The sequence below is a fragment of the Cibotium barometz genome, chromosome 19, assembly GCF_041138505.1.
Source record: "Cibotium barometz isolate CiBa-2024 chromosome 19, ASM4113850v1, whole genome shotgun sequence".
Classification (NCBI taxonomy): Eukaryota; Viridiplantae; Streptophyta; class Polypodiopsida; order Cyatheales; family Cibotiaceae; genus Cibotium; species Cibotium barometz.
The window spans coordinates 30,277,073-30,301,396 of record NC_141064.1 but is presented as its reverse complement, the minus strand read 5'-3'; the positions used below and the strand labels follow the sequence as shown (position 1 = coordinate 30,301,396).

Below are 24,324 nucleotides of genomic sequence, written 5' to 3'. Positions count from 1 at the left end.
TTAAGTCAGTGATCGAGTGCACACACACACACATGTATGTTCCTTTCTTTCATTTTATTTAATTTTATATTTACATTTATATTTATATTCATATTTATATTTACATTTATATTGTTTTTACTTTATTTTTATATTTTTAAAGGTTATTAACAAAGGCTATGTTTGAAACTACCAATTTTTTGAAGTTAATAAAAGCTACATTAAGGCTAAGGGGAGAGAGAGAGAGAGAGAGAGAGAGAGAGAGAGAGAGTCTTTATTACTCTGTAAATATATACACTTTTGCATTATAAAGCATGATACATATTGAAAACTTTTTTACAAGATCTTATGATGGGGACTGAATCCCATCTTCCTAAGTAACCTGTGAGTGACACTAGACAGAAGAGAGAGTGACCGACCACTCAACCATGAGACCAAAATGCACCAATGCAGATTCTCTTTCAATGAGGGCATAATGCTGCAAAACTCTACTCATGCAAGCTCCAGCTGCAAATAGGCTCTTGCTTGTGACATATCATTTAAGAGGGAATCCAAGTGTTATAATCATCATCATGAAATGATGTTGCACAGCTCATCCCCCCCAAGTATCCATTGAGTCAATATGTCAGCTTCTTCGTAGTTAGATCCGTTCACAGCATTGCCCAAGTCTTTCCCTATGTCTTGGTATTCATTCAGAGCAGATTCCATTTCGGACACGACAGCCTCATCCTCTATATCACGAATCTTGTCTGGACAAGAGTATACGCAATCTTCGCCTTCCTCGGGGCTTGGATTGAAAGGATCCAATGTCGTGGCCTGGATAACATGGACATGACAATAATCCACAGACTTATTGCCCCACTTTGTGGAGTAAGAGATCCCATTCTCTTAGGTATAATGCATTACCTGACAGAACTGAGCATAGTGCTTGTTGGCTTCACTGTCATCTACAGATCCGGGAAGAAGACCACTCCCGTACCAGCCATCATCTTCAGTTGAGGCCATTTTTAGATACCTGCAGCAAAACTTTGTCCATGTAAGCTTCACCTGCTGAGCAGCTCAAAGGAAAGTACTAAAAAGAAAAACATGTTACCCAATGTAGCAAGAGGTTTCAAGCACATTAGATCACTTGAATCAAGTATGCCAAACCATAAAACACATCTCTACAAGCATGCTGTAGCTGAGGCTAAAGACAGCTCTCAGTCCATACACATGTTTCCACTGCAGTTTGATTGATGCAAAAACCTCTAGTGGTCAACTAGGGAAGCTTCTGGTGTTCATTTCTTTAGTACCATGTGATAGTAGATGCGCCATAAGTTACCATAGAACAATCTCGATCTCCTCAGAGTAACACCCACCATCATGGCCTCACCGTTGATTTCAAAAATGAACTTAAACAGGTATGCACTAACATCGTATCATACACCAATATATATACCAATGGGGGTCTTGACTCCATGAGAGTCTACTCACAAAGCTTCAAATCAGTAACTCCCTCATGCAGCATATAATAAGTATTATGCCATTCAATTCGCCACTCAACAGAGTACGTAAAGGTTCATGCGTAAAGATACGGCCACCTTAGTAGGAAAATCTTCATGGATAAACCACCATATGGAGTTTATATCACTTCCCAAAAGACTCAGCCCCAATAAAGGCTACCACAAGCACGCACGCACGCATGCAAACGTAGTCGGGCCATTACAACGCATTGGATAGAATGAATTAGCATAAACCAGCTAAAAATTGTGGAATGAGAAACTTATTCTTCTCTCTCGTTTATGCATTAATACAATTCCTTCTATTTGGCTAATGTGGTGTGAAGGTACCATTTAGCTGCCAGGTCAGAAGTATATTACCTTACTTTCTTGTAAGATGTTGAAGAAAATGAAATACTTACCTAACGTGATTTCAAGAGTAGCCCAGCTATCCGCAAATGCATCCCAGTATTCCCCATGTGCAATCTTGTAAAATTTTGAAGGATCCTAGTTGGTGATGAAAAATGAGGCAAATCTGGTTGATGATAGTAAACTTGAGGAGGTCCAGATGCCTCACCTCACCCTCCCCTAACTCCAACCATTCACCCCTGTCCCATGTCAAGAAAAGCACCACTACCCATGTAGAGGAAAACTTTTGGGCACTGGCTGGCACACTTTCAGCCAGGGTTAGAACTAGACGGTAGTAGAATTATGAGTGACTTATGATGTGACTATTTGCATCTTCACCTACACATTTAACCAGGGAAATACTTTGAAATCATGCCCCATTTGGACTGCAAGTATTGCACAAACATATGGTACTACTTAATCCAGTGCAACAGACACCTTTCAAAAACCTCCATCTCGCAAAAGTTGTCTAACACAAACAATCGATTAAGATCATTGCTCTCGACATGGTCTGATTTTTTTTTAAGATTTCGCAAAACACTTGCTCCAAGGAGCTTTTGTGGCCTCGGTTCTTCTTGCTTACGTTGGCCATACAGCCAATTTGGGCTCTTCAGTTGAACCTCACTGCAAAAGATGACAATAAGGCAAGAAATAAGTATAGCTCGCAATACTACCCCTATTAATGCCCATTAGATGTAAAAATATGGGTATAGAAGACTATTAGGAAGAATAGCACCATGCAAGGGAATGGTGATAGTTCTCTTAGTGTGCTACCAATATATGAACTTACGCGGCATCTGGTGCAGTTCCTGAACTTTTTGCGGCCAGTTTGCTTTTAGCATCGGGTTCGCTGCACATCCGGACATTTTTTATCGATCCACATGTAACTTGCATGAGTTTGTCAAAGGATGTAAGCTTCACCCGCTGGCTATCGCCTTTCATACTAGAACTGCTACACAGAGCACTGACTGTTCTCCTCAATGGTGTCATACTTTTGCTCACTTGTAGTAAGGACCTTCATCAAATAACCCGTATTCTCAAATATAGAAAGCTCAATATAATGATTGTGATGCAAGAGTCACGCAATTTTATTAAAAAAAAATCTATTGAACAAACATGAGAATTACTATGTAGAAGAAAGAAAGGAAAGAGGGAAATAAAAGTACACTCAAAGCTTTAACACCCCCACCCCAGAGGGTCCTCTCTCCCTCTCCAAGCAATAAAAAGAAGAAAAAATGAAGAGCTTATTAGTAAGCAAAGCAATAATTTTTCTCGTCAACACGCGCAAAACAGTAGCTGCTCAATGGGTTTCAAAAAAGTCTCAATGGCCAATGCTTAATAAAGGCATAGAATATAAAAAGAAAGATAAGATGAAAGTTGGAAAATGAACTCAAAGAGCTAATGTAAAATGAATTCAAAGAGCTAAGGTAAAATGTAGAGTCATATATATGTATGCTTGTACATACTTGGCATGCATACAAAGTTGGAAAATGTGGAGTCATATATATGTATGCTTGTACATACTTTCATGCATACAAAGTTGGAAAATGAATTCAAAGAGCTAAGGTAAAATGTATAGTCATATATATGTATGTTTGTATATACTCGCATACATACATATACAAGCTGAAAAGAAAGAGGAATGAGAGCGGAGGACTCTTTGTGTATGTTTTAGCTGTAAAAAGCTTACAAATCCACATAGAACCTAGATCTGCTATGAACTGAACTGGTTGCCAAACTTTTGTATTCTCAAAGAACAAGGAAATAAACAGCAACAGTATTCCTCTTCCAATTGCTGAAATCTGCCAGAGTTGGAAGCCTCAGTGTTAAATTTTAATGCTGTTCTTCTGGGCTAAATTTTGCGCTCTTCGAGACTGTTCTTCTCGCTCCCTTGGCTGGCTGCTCCAAAAGGCTCCTTAAAAATGTGTAAACTTAAGACACAGGAATTCCAATTATGATTGTCCAAAAAGTATGTATTACTTGATGTGCATTAGTTGCCTTAGTTTGTGGTTTAATGCATTCACTTTGAATTAGTTGAGAAGGCAGCCTACTGTTGCCTGTTTTGGGCACCCTGCCTCACACTGAACCTCTTTTATCCCTTTATAGACAAGGGCATGGGCTGATTCCTCTTCTAAACCCTAACCCCTAACAAGTAGCTCTAGCATGGCACTTGCATCTGCATTGATAAAACCTTATCACAAAATGGGACGAGAGAACTTGAGGGTGCCCAATTTTGTGGTTTTCCTTCCTCCAATTTGTTCATACATGTATGGACACTGAAAAGCTTCTTTGCCTATTTATTTGCATAATTTTTTCTCCCTTTTGTAAATGTTCTTATGTTTCAAACGAAACTTTAAGTCTTTTCTCCCAACAAGGACAAAATACTTTAAAACCAAACGTTCAAAACCCCCACCCATGACCCCTCCTTTCTTGGCTTCGCCCCCCCTGCCTTCTCCCTTTCTCTCTCCACCGCCCCAGGACTCCATGGCAGCCACACCATCTTTCCCAGTCAAAGCCACCCTCAATTGACCTCCAGCTCTTCATCTGTAGTCTCTCCAAGGTCACCACCGTTCTGATATCCAGTTCTCAACAATGGTTGCATTTGGATTGAGTTCAATTCAGCTGCGTAGTCCGGCTTCTTTTAGTGGTTGGGAGTCACCTTGCACAGGTGGTTAAGACCCTTGGATGGCAACCGCCATTGTGCCCCAGAATGCAGGATTCCCATCCCTGCAACTGATAATCCCCACCCAGAGAACCTCCTGCAGCACCTTTTGATCCCTCGCCTGGATGGCTCCCACTTTCTCCAGCAAGTAGAGTTCTCCATATTGTCCAGATAGTTCTTTGGTCTGCCGCCAAATTGGCCATATTCTGCAGTCATATCCCTTCCATCAATGAGTGCCTGCAGCACACAAGCCCAAACACAGCCCGCTCACAAGTCCCTGCAAGACTCTCCTCCCCTCACCCCCCCCCCCCCCCCCCCCCCCAAAAAAAGCCTCAATACGGCCAGCAGAACGTCGCCTCTTCACCAAACAAATTGCCCCAACAGCAGTCCCGACTGAAGAACGCTTAGCAGAACCCCAACTATTAACCAAGACTGAGACGCCTCCGGGGACTCTCCCACCCTGTAGCCTGAAGCACCAGTCCCCATGCAAAATCATTCTATCATTTAGCACAAGATCTCCCTGCTGTGTCCCCAAAGGATCGGTGAACCCCACCATCACTACAGGCCATCGTAACATAAAAACGTGTTTCATCCCCTTCAAAACCTACAATATGTTTCTATGCCAAAACAATGCGAAACAAAGCCAAACATCCCAGCCATAACGCGATTTCTCCCAACTTGATTTTTTAGGGAAAGAAAATTTTAAAGGTTTTTTGGGGCTGAAAACTGTAGTCTGTATATACTATATACCCATTGCTAGCGCAGTCCTCAATTTTCCCAAATTCACTTTCAATCACCAAAATCTTCCCCAATATCTCATTTAGCTCTTCAATGTCCACTACTTGCACACCCAATTGCTGAAAATTTCTGCAGTTTCTCCACAAGGTGCCCAATTTCATACTTTTTCCCAATTTTTGACACTTCCTATGTTATAGACTTATATTTATATAACAAGTGTCACTTCGAAACCTCTCCATTTCATCCAAAAAAAACAAAACAAAACAAAACAAAACATTTGAGCAGACCAAATGTTCCTTGTAACCCATACCAGATGGGATGCCTTCCGTCGCCTCCTTGGGCCCTCCCTAGTTGCAATGAAACGTGTTTCCTACTTTTTGAAAAACAAAATGTTTAGTACATTTCAAAACAGTTTTCTTTAATGTTTTTTGGGAGCATCATCTAAATCACCATCTCGGTTTGCATAGCACCACCAGTCACATTCTCCTAGTCACGCTGATTTGTGCATCAGAACTTTCCTATGAAGGCCTCCTTGAGCCTTGTGCACCCTGTTACCGAGGTTCTAGCATCAATTTTGGCTAGTTTAACCTGTCTTTTTAAATGAAAATCCAAATTTTAAAATTTGGGCTTTTTTTCTAGGCTGCCCCATTTGTCCTCATGCAACACTTCAAACTTGTGTTCTCTATTAATGTTTGAGATTGTATCACGTTTTAGAGTACAAAATGATGCATTTTGCAAACGTTCTACATTTTGTTAGGGTTTGCTAAAAAATATCAAAGCCAAAATTTGGGTTTCCTTGGGGCCCACACGTTAGGAAACATTTATGAAGCACATTTCATGAAACGCCTTGCAACTATGTGCCTGAGAACAAGTCGCTTTATAGGCCAATGCCTCTATGTCTTTCAGTCCCCATTACAGTTGTAAATTATGACCTAATCAGTGACCTTCCTGCCGTCCTCACTCATGTGTCCTTCCCCTATCTCTCAACCCTCACTGGCCTCTGTCCCTTTATCCACAAGGCTCACAATAGCCTGGTTCTCCTGCTAAATATGCTTCCCCTATATTTCTCATCACTCACCCACCTTTATCCCTTTATCCATCAGGCTCACAACAGCCTAGTTCTCCTGCTAAAACGCAACTGATGCATGTGACACGGGGGAAGGCAAGTCTAAACCTTAATTCATCAAGGGGTAAACACAAGTGGGGTGGAACATTTAAAAGACTAAGCCAATGTTTTTTGGTGCCAAAAACAAAGTATTCTTCCCTCTCCATGTTTATAGCTGAGTGAGCTATGGAGGCTAGGTCTCTTGTCAGACCTAGAAGCAAAAACAGCCCTAGGCTGCCTTGCCCACAGTAGAATCTAGCACTTAATAGAAATGCAGCAAGACACTATTTGCCTTCAAAATGATTAACTAGTAGAAAACGAGCCAATCAAGAGGCATTGCCACTTCAAAGCCAAGCTCATTGTGTGCTGCAATTTCAACAAAAGAATGTTTCTTACCAAGCATCGGATGCATGTGAATCATCACCGTTGCTCCCAACATGCAGATAGTAGTCAGAATCTAGCTCCCAAAGTGCAGGCTTTGCCTCTTGAGGTTGGAAATAGCCTAAGAACCTGTCCCACCAACAAGAGCTAAATTACTACAATACACAGAGTAAAAAGGATAACATACTATAAACCAGTGGGTTGCCACCCACAAGGACAACATAGGCAGACTTTGGTATGTTTGAGGATCTTACAAGTTTATGGCATCCTGCTTTTCGCCATCAGTATAAGTATTGCTGTAATAGCGTTTGATTGACTTCAAAAACTCTTGAGATTGTGTGGCCGCCTTCCACTTACCATGCCTTTCCGGGAAAACCTGTCCAACAACCAAGAAATGAATCCTAAATAAACGATAAATACAAATATAATCATTTCTTAAGTCTGTTGCATATTAGAAGCCTTCTCCTGTCTTGGAGAACTTTCTTTCTACCATCCCTCAATATTGTGTCAGAAAACTCCTTGCACACAGTTTCTAAACCATAAATCCAGGCAACGGCAACGGCAACGGCAACGGCAATGGCCGCTCCTTTGGAAAAGGAAACAGCTCCAAATTGGAAACGGAAATGGCTAGGACACGGCAGGTAAAATCAAAGGAAGTAATACAAAATAATAAGGGGAAAAGAAGGTAATTTAAAACAATAGAACGCAAAGCAACCATAGCATCTGCCCACTGTGATGTGGGAGCTCTCCATATCGTCGAAGGAGATCCTGGATCTGCAACTGTCGGGTGGAGGGATGAAGCCTTTGAGAGAGGTTTATTAATGCCTATCAAAGACCCAAAGGTCCATGATACCAAAAGGTTGTACATGTGATCCATTAGTAGACTGAATGTCAACAAAACATGAAAGTTAAAAAAGCTAAGTATCCCAAAACTAGGGCCCATGTACAGCGTGAGCTCTGCATGTACAGTGAACAATGAAAGTAACACATCCCATCATGTAGTATCCTCATCCGAGAACCAAGTAACTAGCATCAATGTTGACATTTCATGGCCATGCCACTCTATGGCGTTGGTGTACGTCCCTGATCTAGAGCCAGCAGGAGGAAGGTCACTAGCGCTATTATGATTGGTCACACACTAGCACGATTGTATGCATCCATTCTTGAGCAGCAGTTGAGTAGATGGGCAGAGAGAGTTGGCATTCAAGCAGAGGGACAGGCAGGGTTCAGGAGAGGTTTCTCTACTCTTGACCACATCTTGACTCTCCGGGCCATTATTGAGGAGGGCAGGTCGCATGGGCGACGGATTTATTGTAGCTTTGTGGACTTCCGCAAAGCATTTGATACAGTGCCCAGAGCCAGATTGATGAGGCGATTACAGGGGGGTCTCTACTTTGGTTCACTCCACTATAGGAGTGAAGCAAGGTTGCCCGTTATCTCCTTCACTGTTTGGTATGTATGTGGATGAGGCTTCTGACTACATTGAGAGATTGGGGGACAGAGGAGCCCAGCTAGCAGGTACATGGATCCCACTATTGTTATATGCTAATGATATTGTGTTGATCTCTGATTCCCTTGAGGGTATGCAGCGTCATCTGGATGCTTTACATGAGTTTTCACATGATAGTGGATTGTCTGTCAACCTTGGCAAAACCAAGGTTATGGTGTTTAACACCACCCCACAGTGGGTTAGGCGATCAGCTTCCACATTTACATATGGGCAAGAGATTGTGGAGTATACAGATGCATATACATATCTTGGGGTAGTATTCAGTGGGCCAGTGTTTTCGATGAGGAGAGCAGCAGAGACTAGATTGACTAGAGCACATGCAGCCCTGGGTGGTTTGGAGAGGATGTGTTCGCAGGTTCAGTTTCAGGAACCTCGAACGAAACTTTGGCTTTTTGACACTCTAGTGACATCAGCTATGCTTTATGGAGTGCAGATATGGGGACCTTCAGTGGGCCATCACAGCGCAGGCAGGTGGAGAGGTATGGAGAGGCCTTTGGTATCTATGATTGCTAGGATTATTAGAGCCAAGGCCGTGGTACCTCATGAGATTATTCGAGCAGAGCTGGCGGCTGCCCCTCTGGTGATTGAGGCTCTTACGAGATCAGTCTCCTACATACATGGCTTGTGGGATCTCCCCCGAGACAGATATGCACGCCTCGCCCTGGAGTCCTCCCGACAGTTAGCTTTACAGGGAGACACGGCTTGTTGGTATGGACAGATGACATCTTGGTTCCAGGCACATGGTTTTAGCATGGACAGATTGCCTCCCTTCCAGTATTCTCTGGAGAGGCACCCTCTCTCACTCTCACACGGACAGAGATTACCAGACTCATCCGTCAGGATTTAGTTCAGCTGGACATTAGGAGGACATGGATACAGCCGACTGAGGAGCTGGGCACGAAGATGGCTTTCTACAGAGAGCATTTTCTTCAGCTCACAGCAGATGGTTTTGTGATCAGACCCAGTTACATGGATGTACACTTGTCTCATGCAGTACGATGTGCTATTGGTCAGATTCGCACATCCTCACACCAGCTTGAGATTGAGATGGGCCGATATAGAGGTATACCAGCTGAGGCCAGGATATGCCGAGTATGCCATGGGGAGCCAGAGACAGAGCTGCATTATATATGCCATTGTACTGCATACTATGAGATACGTGGTCGTTTCCACTGTTTATTTAGAGAGGGTTTTGGACCACTTTCCAAAGTCATGGGGTACCAGGACCAGAGGTGTTTGGGATTGTTCTTGCTTGAGCTGCGGAGACATAGAGATAGCCTGCTTAGGCGCACAGAGAGCCAGACTCAGAGGCACATTACAGATTTCTTTAGTCCAGCCATCACTGCGCCAGATGGACCACAGCAGCAGCAGGACATGGATACCGCCCACACCAGGGGTACACTGATTGATCGTGCGATTGAGCTTGGGTGGTCCAAACGCCCACGACTACGGAGGGGGGCATCCCAGCATAGACGGAGGTTGCAGCGGCAGATTCGGATTATTCTTGCGAGGCATGCGGGACACCCAATCAGGGTGCTGACCACAGAGGATATTGAGGAGATCCGCCAGTGTCCGATGCGGCACATATTATGAGATGGAGGCACCTCCATAGTGTACCCCTCTGTCCCACATGATATTGTATCCCCTCACTATACTCCACTCACCTCCATAGCGTAACCCCCCCCCCCTCGCTATATTCCAGTTCCAGTTTCATTTTCTAGGTGCCGGTAGTATCATCTTTATTTTTCATTTTCTGGGTTTTTTTTTTTTAAAATCCAGACATTGTATCAGATCCACCATGATGTAACTTTTGGTCTCATAGGTCATTATGGCCTTTTGAAGACGTTAATATAACATTTCATTTCATTTCATTTCTCTCTCTCTCTGAGGTCTCCACATGCTCAGGTTACTGATGTGGCATGCAGAGAGTACTCTCCCACTAGGGTCGAGGGAGGCTCCCATGAGCTCATTGTAACCTCGGAGTGTTAACTGTCATCGGGTGGGAGCCGAAGAAGCCAACATCTATCTGCGTGGGATCACACTGGACTTGCATCCATGGCTGCAACCATAGTCACAAGAATTTCTAGACTAGAGACACCATCACATGGGTAGCACCACAACAGCTTGGCACTAAGATGCAGTTCTATCATGACAGCTGCCTACAGTTCAGGCCAGGTGGTTTCATTCAGGAGCCCTGTTACATGCTTAGGCACATGTCACATGCCATGAGGATTTCTTTTGGCTAGATCAGAGTTTTGTCTCACAAGCTCTCAGGGTGGAGACAGGGAGAGCAGCAGATATCCCCAGGGAGGACAGGATCTCCTTGCTATGCACGCTGGAGGTGGAGCAGCAAATATCCCCAGGGAGGACAGGATCTGCTTGCTATGCCCAGTGTATTATGAGATCAGAGGGAGATTCCACTGTCTTTTCCGGGCCTCTCGCGAGAGTTCAAGGATGTTTCACGACCGAGAGGATCAAAAGTACCATCCCCTCGCCAGCTCCAGCTTCGGAAGATCCTTCAGCGATATCAGAGTGCACCACCCTGAACTGTCCACATAGACAGCCAATACACAGTTACAGATACGAAGCCTATTGCCCCGTTAGCCACCACCCCCGACGCTTGACCCTGCCACACACATTTTGCCCCCGTGGATTGTATCTCTATTTATGAGGATGTATTGCACTTTTACAGTTGAGCCTAGGTGTAGACATAGGGCTTTCTTTGACAATTTTGATAGTGATAGCTTAGTTTTAGTTTAGTTCTTGATTCATTTTCAGTTTGTTATTCCATGATTCAATTACTCAAGGATTCATTGTAAATTCTGGTCTCATCGACCCTTGCAGTCTTTTGCAATCGTTTCTTTCTTTCTCTACTCCATCTCTCTCTTGCATAATTTCAGTTTGTGAATGTTCTCTGCTAATCAAATAAAAGGTTCCAGAAAGCTTTCGCATGTAACAGAAGATCCAAATGTAGAGGCTCAGTCAATTTGGGAAGTCTTTTCCAAGCCCATACCAAAGAAGAAAGCTTAGTGACGTTGTTTTCCAATTGAAGTTACTAAGCAATTGGTGGAAACATCTAGAGTTTCACTCGAGCAATCTTGTGGAGTACCATGAGCTGGAGTTGAGTGCTCTGCTAGATGAGAATGAACGAGAGCTAATGGGACTGCAAGATATTGGTGCCAAATCAAAGTGATTCACACTAGTACAAACAAGGCTCTTGTCGTAAGCAGCTACAGTTACCTTTTCAAGTTCGAGGGTTATTTGACGCAACATGCATTGTGGTTTGATGAGGACCAATCCACGGAACGGTCAGGTCAGCGAGTCGGAGCCACGTGGGCACCCAGAACAGCCTGGAAACGGTGGCCAATAGGCCAAGTGAGAACGCAGCAGCACGGGCACCCATCGAGAATTCTGAGCATGTCAGCTGAGTCGGGAGTCGAGTATAGCAAGTCTGGCAGCAGGCCAACCCCTGCAAACAGGCCACCCCATCCTCTCTCATAAATCATCAAGTATTCTCCATCTTCTACTCTTCATCGGCAGCACCCAAGTGATTGAAAGAGCTGAGAAAAAACATCTGCATCTAGCATTTGCATCTTTCTCCTGTAACTTGTACTTAGACAGCGGATCAATCAACATTTGTACTTCATTGCTATATAAGATACAAGAAATAGGTTGCGCTATTTGTGTGTGACTGTGTTGTGAAGTCTTCCGCTGCATAGCACTTTCAGAGCACTAGTGGTCTTACAAGTGTCCTCTTGGCAAAAAAGATGCAAAGGACATTATGGAGAAATTCTGATGGTTACAACGAGCCTCTCTAAAAAAGCCTTGTTCACCTAGCTGAGGAGATGTGACTCATCCCCTCAAGCGGACCAACATTTTTCAACTGTCATGTCATGTACCCTGAGTTCATGATTTTACTCTCGCTGGTCTTTTACAACTTGCCTCCCATGAAATCTTCAAGAATACATGGTGAGGGTAGGCCCACAATCAATCTTTCCATCCCAATGACCTCAACGACATGAAAAATCTCACAGTGGCAAGCATTTCTATTCTATAGAATTCCCAATTTTGCAATTCTACTCCACGAACCATCACATGGGACCATGTCAAAGGTAAGGCATCTTCAAAGTCCTACTAGAAAAAGAAACCCTAGAATCACAAGAATCTCTCATGACATTATCATCCATAACCGATTGGGTAAAGCAGTCATCAATCTCCTTTGGAGACCCAATGAGATCACAAAGGGTCCTCTCTACACTGGTGGTGGGTGCAACAGATTTTCATTGAAAAGTCTAACATGGTAACCTCCTCTTTGGGGTCTGCGGTCTCTAGTCTCTAGCATCTCAAGTCTCCGACGTGCAACACCCCAAAAGAAAGAAAGATTTTATTTACGTCTATAAAAGACACAATCTATGAGACCAAGCAGTCCACCAACAGAATAAAACTCAGAACATGGAAAGAGAAAAAAAACCCTTTAAAAAATCTGCATACCATCATCCATGTGAGCCCGATGAGTACAAATGACAGTAATGTATCCAAACACAAGAGGGAATCGTGTGTTGTTCTCATCATTAGCAGAGTACTACAAAGCCGCAATATCCACCTCCCATGTCAGTGCATCTTTGTCACTGAGGTATGTCCCAGTTCTAAAGCTGAACAGATAAGGGTCTCGATCTCTAAAGTCAGGGATACCTGGCTCTATGGAGAGAATGTGCCCACTCTCTGGTGGTGCCACAGGTCTGTTGAGTGCAGGTGCAGGCAGCACTAGACACAGCGTCTCTGCAATCTGGTTAATGTAATGTGATCCAATGTGGACTATGTCCTCCAAAAACCGGCCTGCTCTGTGGCCTTGTATCCATATAACAGAGCTAAGTTCTAACTCCAGCACCAATCCATAAAGCTTGGACAGTGTGTGACCGATCATGACCGTCATGTTGTTGCCGGGATCTAGTGGGTCTCCGGCTAGGATGGGAGTGATGATGTTGGTGGACCAAGAGGGTGGGAAAACATTACAAAAAGCTTTCTTGACCATGTGTGCAAACAGAGGGGCAAGAGTGTCCATGCATGTTCAATGTGCTCTACCAGTAGTCCTTCATGGTCCACCGAGCTTCTGTGCATGTGCGCACTGGATGAGAGGGTCAGTGATGGGTGTGGGCAGTCGGTGTTCTAAAAGTTTATGCCAAGCCTCCTTTTACTATCTGTAAATTTTGGTATAATTTATTCTCATGAAGGCTCTCGCCTTCTTGCGTCAAGTAAGATGTCGAAAAATCTGTTGCATTTTGTGCTTCGTGATTTGCCCAGTCACTCTGCCAAGGGTTGTGCTGTGTCCCCAAGTATTGTGATGTCGTCTGCATAACTCTGTCCTGAGGGTCTAACTCCTGTATCAAAATAGGGTCTCCAAAGTCCAGTAAGTGAACCTGATGGCTCTCTGTCCTTGCATTAAAACCCGCTAATAGGAAAATGTCACCCAATCTGGAGTACTCAATGATGTCCTCATAAAGAGGCATGTATGGCAATTTCCCACTAGGTTAATAGCCAGCTGCAATGTGTACAAGCCTGTCCCCTGGGAGATGGCCTTCTCATCCTTCTTATCGACTGTAAGGATCTTGTGTGGATGCGGCCTGAGTAGGACAGTGACGACTCCTAAACCCCACAGCCCTCAGGATGCCCTAGTCTCCCCTATGTACACCGATTCCCACTAATATTCAACTACCTGTGGTAACCCTCTCTGAAGGCTTTTATGTGTCTTTGTATAGAAGACAATGTCTCTCCCAGTGAAGTCTCTGCAAAGACCCCACACCCTTATTTGGGACGATTCTCTGTAATAATGACTCAGCTATCCCTGAGAACAGCCCATTTGCCAGCCTTTCTTGCTTCCAAAGAAAGAAAGAAAGATTTATTCACGTCTATCAAAGGCACAATGGGTCTATGAGACCAAAAACTGTTATAGAAGTTCCATGTGTAAACTAAAGATCATAAACGTGGAAACAAAAGTACCAAATGAGAGAGAGAGAGAGAGAAGGTATCCCAGAAAGCATTCGCAAAAGTTTTATCAAAAAATTATGTCTATGTAAACGAACATCTATTTTGGGATAAGTATATGAAAAAAAAAATGTTAACAGGGTGATAAGTACAACTTACAGTATTATGAGCAGCAGAGCCACCATACTGGAGAGCTAACGCATCTCCCATGTTCTGGTACATATCCATGAGTGCCCCCGCTAGGCTGCTGTCAGGTTCTACTTTGAGCACATCTGTCAGGCCTAATGAGAATAACTGACGACCCAGGGCAGCCAAACCATATGCATACTGTGCAACATTTGTCCGATCAAGACAGTCAATGCAGTTTGTTCTCAACACCCCACTTTGATACCTCGGTTCCCTTGATTTTTCCTCATTACTTTTTTTGAGACTCTCTTCAAGTGCATGTTCACTGGCTTTACTACTCTTTGAGTTACCAAAATCCAACACTTTTGAGAACTCCACTAACTCTGTCGAGGATCCCTTGAAATCTTTCATGGGAGACACTTTCATCACCATACTATCCCTGTTCGTCACAAAACACCAACGCTGTAAGTTGAATGGTTTCCAAAGCAACAGCATAGAAAGTTCCTAGTATAATGTCCATGTGCACATGCACATGTGTGATGCGTATGTATGAATGAGAGGTATATATCTGTGTGCACGTGCACGTGCATGCCCATGTGCATGGTGGTAGCATGCCTGCATGCGAGAGCTTAAGGATGTACATTCATAAGCGTGCACGTGAGAAAAGAAAGAAAGAAAGAAAGATTTTATTAACGTCTTCCAAAAGACCGAACTCGGCCTATGAGAGAGAGAGAGAGAGAGAGATATTGTATTCAAACTCTACAAAAGACCCAAAGGGTCTATGAAACTAAGAATGAGTATAGAAAAAGAAACATCTACAAAAGAAACAACACCTTGAAGACGAAGCAGCACTCCTTTGGTGCATATGAGATTTCACAACGGAAGGTCTGCCGCTGTAATAAAAGCTAGTCAGATCAAGCGCTTGACTCGCAACCCCTCCAAGCACTGCCAACACATTCGCAGACTTACTGCAAAAATTCAAAAACAGCATTTGACCCATGCCTTTACAACCTCAAGTGCAAAAAAGGATTGCTCCACAATCTTAGGACTAAACCTTTTGGCAAATTTGTGAAAATCCCAGTGGATGAACTGCAAGCGGCTTCCATCCGGTAGAATCTGGTTCAAGTAGCCAACAGCATTCGCAAACTCACGGCGTAGCATCATTTCACGAGGACGCTTTTCAACAGTCTGTTTGGCAAAAGTATGTTTTTATTAGCATTTCACTAATTTTTGAATCACAGCAGACCAACTATCCAGCATATTCCAATTACTTCAAGAAAAACAGGAGCCAGCTCGCACACACATGCACATACATGTATGCGTATGTCTGTGTGCGTGCATGTATGTATGAGCAAGGAACCCAATAGACAAATCATCCATGGGTAGAAGGGCCAATTTATGATGTATTCAGATGAAATTACACATTGTAAAGCACCTTGATAAGGTTCAGGACAATAATAGGATTTCCATAACGTTTGGACAGGTCTTCAAAGTGTAGTTTTGTAGCTTGGTATGTTGGATCGTACCTTTGAACTGGAATATAGATACCAACACGGTCACAGTATAAGCTTGTGTCATGATCAAATGGAAATTTAAGAGTGAGCAAAGACACAATTCCTAACTAAAAGACCTCAAAGAACCCACGTATAATATCCGGTTTTGGACTGAGGCGGGATGCTTCTTGTGACCAAAATAAAGGGATTGATCCACGCATCTGTACGACAGACACAACTTCCCACCGTGATACCCCAGATTCTTCCTTTGATATGATCTGCTCGGTTTCTACATCATTTGCAACTCTTCCCTTGTCATTGACTCCTCTTTTGAGATACCTGGATTCATCATTAAGAGTATATTAAAAACTTAATCTGATCAATGTCCAAATAGCATGCTCTCAACATGTTGAAAGATGTTTTGAAAATCCAAATCAGCTTGTGAATATACTAGACTTGTATTACCTTGTCCCTGCAAAGTGGCGTGATCTTCTCGCAATAAGAGTTATAGCAAAGACCCGTCCAAATATTGACATCTTAACCTGCAAAAGAGGAATTAAAATTTTTTGTCTAAGCCAAGAAAACACAAACAAAGACTTCTGCAAGTGTCCCCTAGCAGTAAGCCACTCATGCTTGTTGTCCACAAGCACAAGTTAAGATCCGCCACCCGCAGGCCACAAAAGACAGTGTCTAGTAAGAAAGACTAATTTTCTATCCCATGCATGTGGCTAGTCACAGCCAAACCATCTGTCACGTGCACACCAGTCAGGTGTACAGTGACATGGCTTCATTCTAGCATCATTAGCATCATCAGGAATCATCAGGCTTTTAATCATGATTTATTCAGGCATTTTATGGGCATTTTACATCAGCCGACTAGCATTTATGCTATTAGTGGCATTATTTATGCAGTCGTGGACATTCAGTAGGCTGGCCGACTGCATTAAGGCTGGCCGACCAGCAGCATGCACCCTTATATATTCAGGCGCCTCATCCATTCAGCCATACAGGCTCAGCAGTGAAGCGCATCCTCATCTTCATGCGTTTTCAGCCTGGCATCATCAGCATACAGTAGCAGCATCATCATAGTACCATTCAGCCCATGGTGCTCTAACGCATCATCATCGGCAGCAGTTACAGCAAACGCATCATCATCCCATCAGCATTCAGATTAACGCATCATCATCAGCCATCTTCATCAGCAAACGCAGCCAGTTCAGCCCTACAGGTCTGCGTTTCATCATCCATTCAGCATACAGCATCTGTTCCCTAAGATTCCCTTCAGCGTTTCCCTCCAGGAGACAAGGGAAAGAGTGGACAGCATCAGCCCGCATATTCAGCATATAGGCAGCATATTCAGCATGTACAGATCCATTTGGATCTCATTGTAACATCATTCATTCATTTAATATAGCTGCATTGCATTGACACATATCTGTTTGTCTCTTAAGCATCATTAAGTGCAGTTAAGTGTAGACTAAGGTTGTGATTACTACGGTCTTCATCCCCCACATGTCACATTGGTATCAGAGCGTTACAGGGTAACCAGCCTTAGAGCATGTTTAGTTCATCAGTCATTCAGTCAGTCATCAGTTTTATCGCTTCCGCACAGTTAAACCCAGTTCTCAAAATTTTGCAAGCCTCCCTTAGGGATTTTCCCTTAGGTCTGCATCAGTAACCCATCCATCTGCATTCTTGCACAGCATATAGGGTTGCACATGGTTTGCATAGCAGTCATCTTAGCAGTCAGTCTTGCATACATGTTACCCATGAACTCTCGGGGAAGGACATCCATCATCAACGGAGCACATAAGTTTTGGCTTCAACTGGCAGCAGGGGGTTTCTCTTCCACAGAAGACGGAAGTTTGCTCCAACATCGCCTCAGGAGGTTCAGAGCTTCAGGTACGACGGAGATGGTAAGTGAAAGGTTTCCAGAGGCAGGTCAGGGGTGACTCAGGTATTTGCCATTCGGTTCCCGCAGTACATAGAGTCTTGGCTCAAGGATTTCACTCCTGCACAGACGGCCTCAGTCCCAGCAGAAGACAGAAGGGGGCAGTGGTTCGGAGGAGAAGGATCGCAGAAGAGTCGAAGGTTGCCAGGTATACACCCAGCAACAGTTTAGCAGCGGGGAATGTCACGTGCACACCAGTCAGGTGTACAGTGACATGGCTTCATTCTAGCATCATTAGCATCATCAGGAATCATCAGGCTTTTAATCATGATTTATTCAGGCATTTTATGGGCATTTTACATCAGCCGACTAGCATTTATGCTATTAGTGGCATTATTTATGCAGTCGTGGACATTCAGTAGGCTGGCCGACTGCATTAAGGCTGGCCGACCAGCAGCATGCACCCTTATATATTCAGGCGCCTCATCCATTCAGCCATACAGGCTCAGCAGTGAAGCGCATCCTCATCTTCATGCGTTTTCAGCCTGGCATCATCAGCATACAGTAGCAGCATCATCATAGTACCATTCAGCCCATGGTGCTCTAACGCATCATCATCGGCAGCAGTTACAGCAAACGCATCATCATCCCATCAGCATTCAGATTAACGCATCATCATCAGCCATCTTCATCAGCAAACGCAGCCAGTTCAGCCCTACAGGTCTGCGTTTCATCATACATTCAGCATACAGCATCTGTTCCCTAAGATTCCCTTCAGCGTTTCCCTCTAGGAGACAAGGGAAAGAGTGGACAGCAGTTCAGCCCGCATATTCAGCATATAGGCAGCATATTCAGCATGTACAGATCCATTTGGATCTCATTGTAACATCATTCATTCATTTAATATAGCTGCATTGCATTGACACATATCTGTTTGTCTCTTAAACATCATTAAGTGCAGTTAAGTGTAGACTAAGGTTGTGATTACTACGGTCTTCATCCCCCACATGTCACACCATCGCTTATCAAGTGTGGCAATGACCTAGCAAGGAAGGGAAGACTCCTTGCCTACGTGAAAGATGGCAGCTGATTTCTTGTGGCTGAAACCAAAACAGATGCATGATGGACCAGGCCGAGTGCAAATCTCAGGTGACTTTTAACAGAATAGATATCATTTGTCCATGACCTCTCGAGTCTCAAGCCAAATGGGAAGCAATGGAAAAAAAAAAATGCAATAAAATGCTTTTGTCCCGCTACCAAAAAAATTTCTTCGATGCCCAAAAAAAAAAAAACATCCATTGCAAGGCAATTCATCAGTGCAGTGCAGCCCGTTCATAGAAAGGGTTCCAAATCCAAACGCAGTTAAGGACCCCTCTCTCCCTCCCTGTAAACAGATCCATCCACACCCCCCACCCCCTACTTTCCGGGGCCATCAGCAATAGATGCATCACACACTAAGATAGACTAGCATCAAATATTTCAAGAAGGGGATTTTATGTAGATTTCTTTTAACCAAAGGCAATACAAGCAAAATGTTCCATAAAATATAGTATTTCAGAAGAAGGAATAGAAGGAATTTTATAAAGGTTTTTCCTTTAACCAAAGGCCATAGGAATGAAATTTTCTATGTGGGTTTTACTTCTTTTTTGTGTATATGCGCGCACGTGCGAGAGAGAGAGAGAGAGAGAGAGAGAGAGAGAGAGAGAGAGAGAGTTCTATTAACATCTACAAATGACCAAAGTGTCTGTAAGACCAAATGTGTTACAATGTGTTCTATCTGTTGGCTTAGCAATCTGTTTTGCTCCAAAGAGTAATCTGATGAAGTCTTCATTGCTTTGCGGAAGCGTTTCTGTAGTGGTTATCTCTTCCTTGTGAATCTCTCCTTCCATTTCTTCCTTGTAGCTTTCTGACAATGTCTCTCCTGACATTGTGGAGGCTTGGGTGGTTTTTCCTGACCAAAGTTTTGACATCCACGGAATGCTCTCACTTCACGGTAGCCAAGTTGGGTTACAACCTACAGCTCTGATACCAATGTAGCATGCAATAGGTTGATCGTTGTAACACGCGACAAAGCCTTCTTTATATCCGTGAGTTTATGCAATTCCACTTTGAGAGAGAAGATAGATAGTCGACACAGTATCGGTTCCCAATTACCCACTGAAGGCGCCACCCTGCAAGCAGGAGTATTTTCTTATATATCTTTGGAGAACTTTGTACAATGAGTATGAATGATGACAGAGGATTGCCAGATTCAAGGACGAAGTAGACCTAGCACAGGCTGAACCATATGCTGTCCAAACTCCTTTAAATAGCTCTTCAATGACCACTATGCAAACCCAAAACTAAGGGATGCACATATGTTGGCTGAATGCTGAAGAATGCTCTTTGCGGAGGCCTTGGGCTGTAGCACAATCAAGTGTTGAATGCTGAGTGTATGTGCAAGAAGCCGGAGGCTTTAGGCACACCGAATTGCTTGAGAACTACAGAACACTGCTTGGGATGAATAACAATTTATGTTGAATACTAGGCGCTTGCTTATATATGGATATATGCTGCTGGTCGGCCAGTTACAGCCTGTCGGCATGTTTTATATGGACAATAAAATGCCAATATTAGCATCAAATGCTAGCGCTTCACTTCATGTAGCATAAAATGATATTGTCCAACATTTTATGCTGGTCGACTTCAGTTGGAAGGCTGTTAATGCTGCCGACTGGTTGCCTATAAGCATTATATGCTGTTGGTTGGTTCTTAGGTGCTGTACAGGGCTGTAAACAGCCCTAAACAGGCTGATGACTGGTGTTGTAGCCATGGGCTGGTTTGGTTGGCCCATAGGCATGCTTTCACATACCACTAGCCTCTACATGCTTGCTAATGCTTCTAATGCATCTATCTGATGAATTATCCAAGTGGGTTAAGAGGACTGACCTCTATGGCTCGGAGACTAACCTACATAGCTCACACCTCACTATCCCTGGACTAAGGCTCACAATGGGGTCACGGCGTATGACAAATGTTCCTAAAAATGGTACTACTACTCTACAAATGTTGCAATGATGTAGAGCGAGTGTGTCACATAGCACTCCAATGCAAGGTGCATGTGACATAGCTTGTGTGATGTTGATGAGCCAGGCTCATTTGAAGAAGCTCAAGAACATGAGCATTGAATGGAAGCTATGCAAGATGAGATGAATGCCATACATAAAAATGGCACTTGGGATTTGGTGGATTTCCTTCTTGGCAAGAAGGCAATTGGCACTAAGTGGATGTACAAAGTGAAGAAGAAAGCTGATGGTACTGTTGACAGGTACAAGGCAAGGCTTGTGGCTAAAGGATATGCACAGCAAAAGGACATAGACTATGATGAAACTTTTGCACCTACTTCTAGAATGACCACCATTAGATGCGGATTGCATTGGCTGCCCATCATGGTTGGAAAGTACATCAGTTGGATATTAAGATGGCCTTCCTTAATGGGCATTTGCAAGAAGAAGTGTATGTGTCCATAGTTTTTCCATACGGCAAACGCATACGGGTATGGAAGTACGAAAAAAGTATGGTTCACACCCCCAAGAAATTCCATACGTTGGATACCATACGGCACCCTAAATTTAAGGAAAAACATGCTACATATGACACAGAAAACCAAAGAAACTTGAAACTGCAAAGATTTTGGGATTAGAAAAAACATAAATAATATAGAGCCAGAATCCAAACTCCAGACTTTATATTTATATTACTGTAACTTGTTTACATCATACATGTATGATCAATGATGTATCATGTAACATGTTACATAAGTAGGGACTAGGGAGTGTGGAGTGAGCAAATGCCAAAACCTGTCACCTGTAGGCATAGTTTTTTCATACGGCAACCATACGACATACATGTATGAGTCTGGAACTATGAAATAAGTATAGTTCAAACCTTGGAGAAATTCCATACGTGGGATTTCATACTTGATTCTTAAATTAAAGGCTAGACATGCCATTTTCAAAGAAGTGAACCATGAGAGACTTCAAATATGTGGAAGCCATGATAGATGGTCTATCATGGTTTTCACAATTTGACCATGTTTCATCCGTTATGACTTTCACACATTGACAATTAATCTCTATGTCTAGAAAAGATGCAAACCATTTTCTTTTTTGGCTGGAGTATGAAAAGTTTTTCCATACGTGACCATACGCATACGGGTATGGAAGTATGGAATATTTTCCATACGAGTATGAAAAAAACTATGTATGTATCTCAGCACATTGGATTTGAGGCAAAGGGTCAAAAAAGAAAAGTATGTAGATTGAAAAAGGCATTGTATGGCCTTAAACAAGTGCCCCAAGCTTGGTATGAGAAGATACATGCTAATTTGACCAGCTAAGGCTATCAAAACAGTCATTCTCACTGATAGTCAAAGTGCTATGGCTATGGCAAGGAATCCAGTTTTCCATGCTCGCACCAAGCACATAGAGATTCATTATCACTATGTTAAAGAGAGGCTACATGCAAGGGAGATCAGCTTGATCTACTATCCTACGCATGACCAATGTCTCAAATACACGCCCAATTGTTGTAGCAATGGCTACCATACATAACCAATTAAAAAGACAAATGCCCAATGGCTGAAAATCATTATATAATGATCAAATACCCTTGCCTTCAAGATTTCTTCATGATGGAAGCCTTAAAAAAAGTCCCCAACAACTAGTACACTTCATGGGTAGCCTGAGAAAGAGAGAGAGAAAGAGAGCATCCAGCATTAGGATAGCCTACAGTGGTAGAGAGCCATAACCTTGGAGTAGAGAACCACCAAGAATAGAGAAGAGTTGCCAACATGGTAGAGGGTAGTTCAGAGCTTGCTCCAAATGAATAGAGGGGGCTCAAATTTATAGATTTGGGGCTCTCATGAGCCAGAATGGCAAGTAAAAGCTATAATGACAACTGGAGAGCTGAGGTGACAAGTGTGAGGCCACTTGTCTCACTTTGATCCACAGTCCTGCCACATGTCCCAATTTAAGAGATGGTTCCTCCCATAAACTTCATCTCTAAAAAATCTCAACTCCTATCAAAGGTACTTTTGCCTAGCTTACGGATGTAATGACGCAAATGGAATTTCAGAATTTCCGTTGAGGGTTGTCCAAAAATAGTAACCCTCCTAAATTTTAGGAGTGTGATCCTTTGTATTCCACCTTATTAGAAATATATATGAGCACCATGTAGAACCATGTTTCAATATTAGATCTCTCCCAAATCCTTGGGAGCTCACCATACATGGTTTATACTTGACACTTGAGCTCCAATGCCTATTTCTGTGTTTAAGAAACCATCTCCACGTGCCTAGAGCAAGCTTCAAGCGCTTGATCTTTTGTATTGGATAATCCCCCATTCCCAATGTACTTTCTAAATATTTAGACATCCAGGAGTCCACCACACCCCTTTCATACTAGGAAATATCCAGGCTGGTGACACTGTGTCAACAAGCAGGAGGGCCGTCCAGCTCGTCTCACCCGCTCCCTCACCCTCTCACAATATAACTACATAAGAGGACTCTTGAGCTAGCCGTTGGAGAAAATCTCTGTCAAGAGTGTACACATGTTGAATCTAAGTAACAGTCTAAAAGAGGGCACCTATAGCCAAAGGGGCCACTGCAAACTCTGCACGTATAATGTGATGTGGTACAGATGGCTTACTCTTCATCATGCATGACAACATCATTACCTGTAGCCTCTCTATGCTCCTCCACTTATCCTTCCCTACGCCGGACCCCCACAAGGCTACACCATACATAGCTACTGAATGGGAGAGTTAATTAGGGTTTCATGTGGGAGACATACACACAGAGAGAAGAAGGAAGAGAGAGAGAGAGAGTTGTGGGGATAAGTCAACTCATCAAGATGAGTGTGTGACTCCCCTATCACACATGTATATTGCACTAGTACACATAGTGCACTTAGTACATTAAATGTACTAAGTGTACTATGTACTATAACTTATGGGCTTGTACACACTATAAGGGTGGGCATAATGCCTTTACCCCAACAACCTCCCACTTAAAGGCAAAGTGCCCTTAAATGAAGGAAAAGAAAAATCAGCATGTACATGATAATATACAAGGCCATATCAAGGCTGAAACTGGCCTCATCCAATGCCCATCAAGTGTCTGCAATGAGCAAACCGCTCCGGAGGCAAACTCTTTGTCAACAGATCAGCCGGGTTGTCATCCGTATGAATCTTAACAAGCTGAATTTGCTTGTTCTCTATCGCCTCTATGATGAAGTGATACTTCACATCCACATGCTTCGTCTTTGCATGAAAGACAGGGTTCTTTGCCAACTGGATGGCACTCTGACTGTCACAATGCAACAATGGAATATCCCCTGTATAACCCAAATCAACCACTAACCGAGATAGCCATAATGCCTCCTTGCAAGCCTCTGTGGCTGAATATACTCGGCCTCTGTAGTAGATAAGGCTATGCACTTCTGCATCCTGGATATCCATGACACAGCACCTCCTGTGAATGTAAACACATAACCAGTAGTAGACTTCCGGTTATCTGGATGACCGGCATAAT

General features: G+C 43.2%; 1 protein-coding gene across 4 annotated transcripts in view; it reads right to left on the bottom strand.

The window, feature by feature from the left end:
* Positions 1-252: 252 nt before the first annotated feature.
* Positions 253-24,324, bottom strand: part of ATSAC1 (Phosphoinositide phosphatase family protein) — a 51,255-nt gene continuing 27,183 nt past the window's right edge. For 2 of the 4 annotated variants that reach the window (XM_086813579.1, XM_086813581.1), the window contains 12 exons: positions 16,328-16,404; positions 16,014-16,201; positions 15,805-15,902; positions 15,424-15,557; positions 15,203-15,337; positions 14,403-14,808; positions 7,006-7,127; positions 6,767-6,880; positions 2,656-2,880; positions 2,304-2,489; positions 886-994; positions 253-795 (listed from right to left, as the gene is read on the bottom strand). In XM_086813579.1, the coding sequence (XP_086669705.1) occupies positions 550-795; positions 886-994; positions 2,304-2,489; positions 2,656-2,880; positions 6,767-6,880; positions 7,006-7,127; positions 14,403-14,808; positions 15,203-15,337; positions 15,424-15,557; positions 15,805-15,902; positions 16,014-16,201; positions 16,328-16,404 (2,040 nt within the window). In that variant the 3' untranslated portion in view covers positions 253-549. The remainder of the gene's footprint in view (positions 796-885; positions 995-2,303; positions 2,490-2,655; positions 2,881-6,766; positions 6,881-7,005; positions 7,128-14,402; positions 14,809-15,202; positions 15,338-15,423; positions 15,558-15,804; positions 15,903-16,013; positions 16,202-16,327; positions 16,405-24,324) is intronic. The other 2 variants (XR_015268104.1, XM_086813580.1) reach the window with 2 other exon arrangements.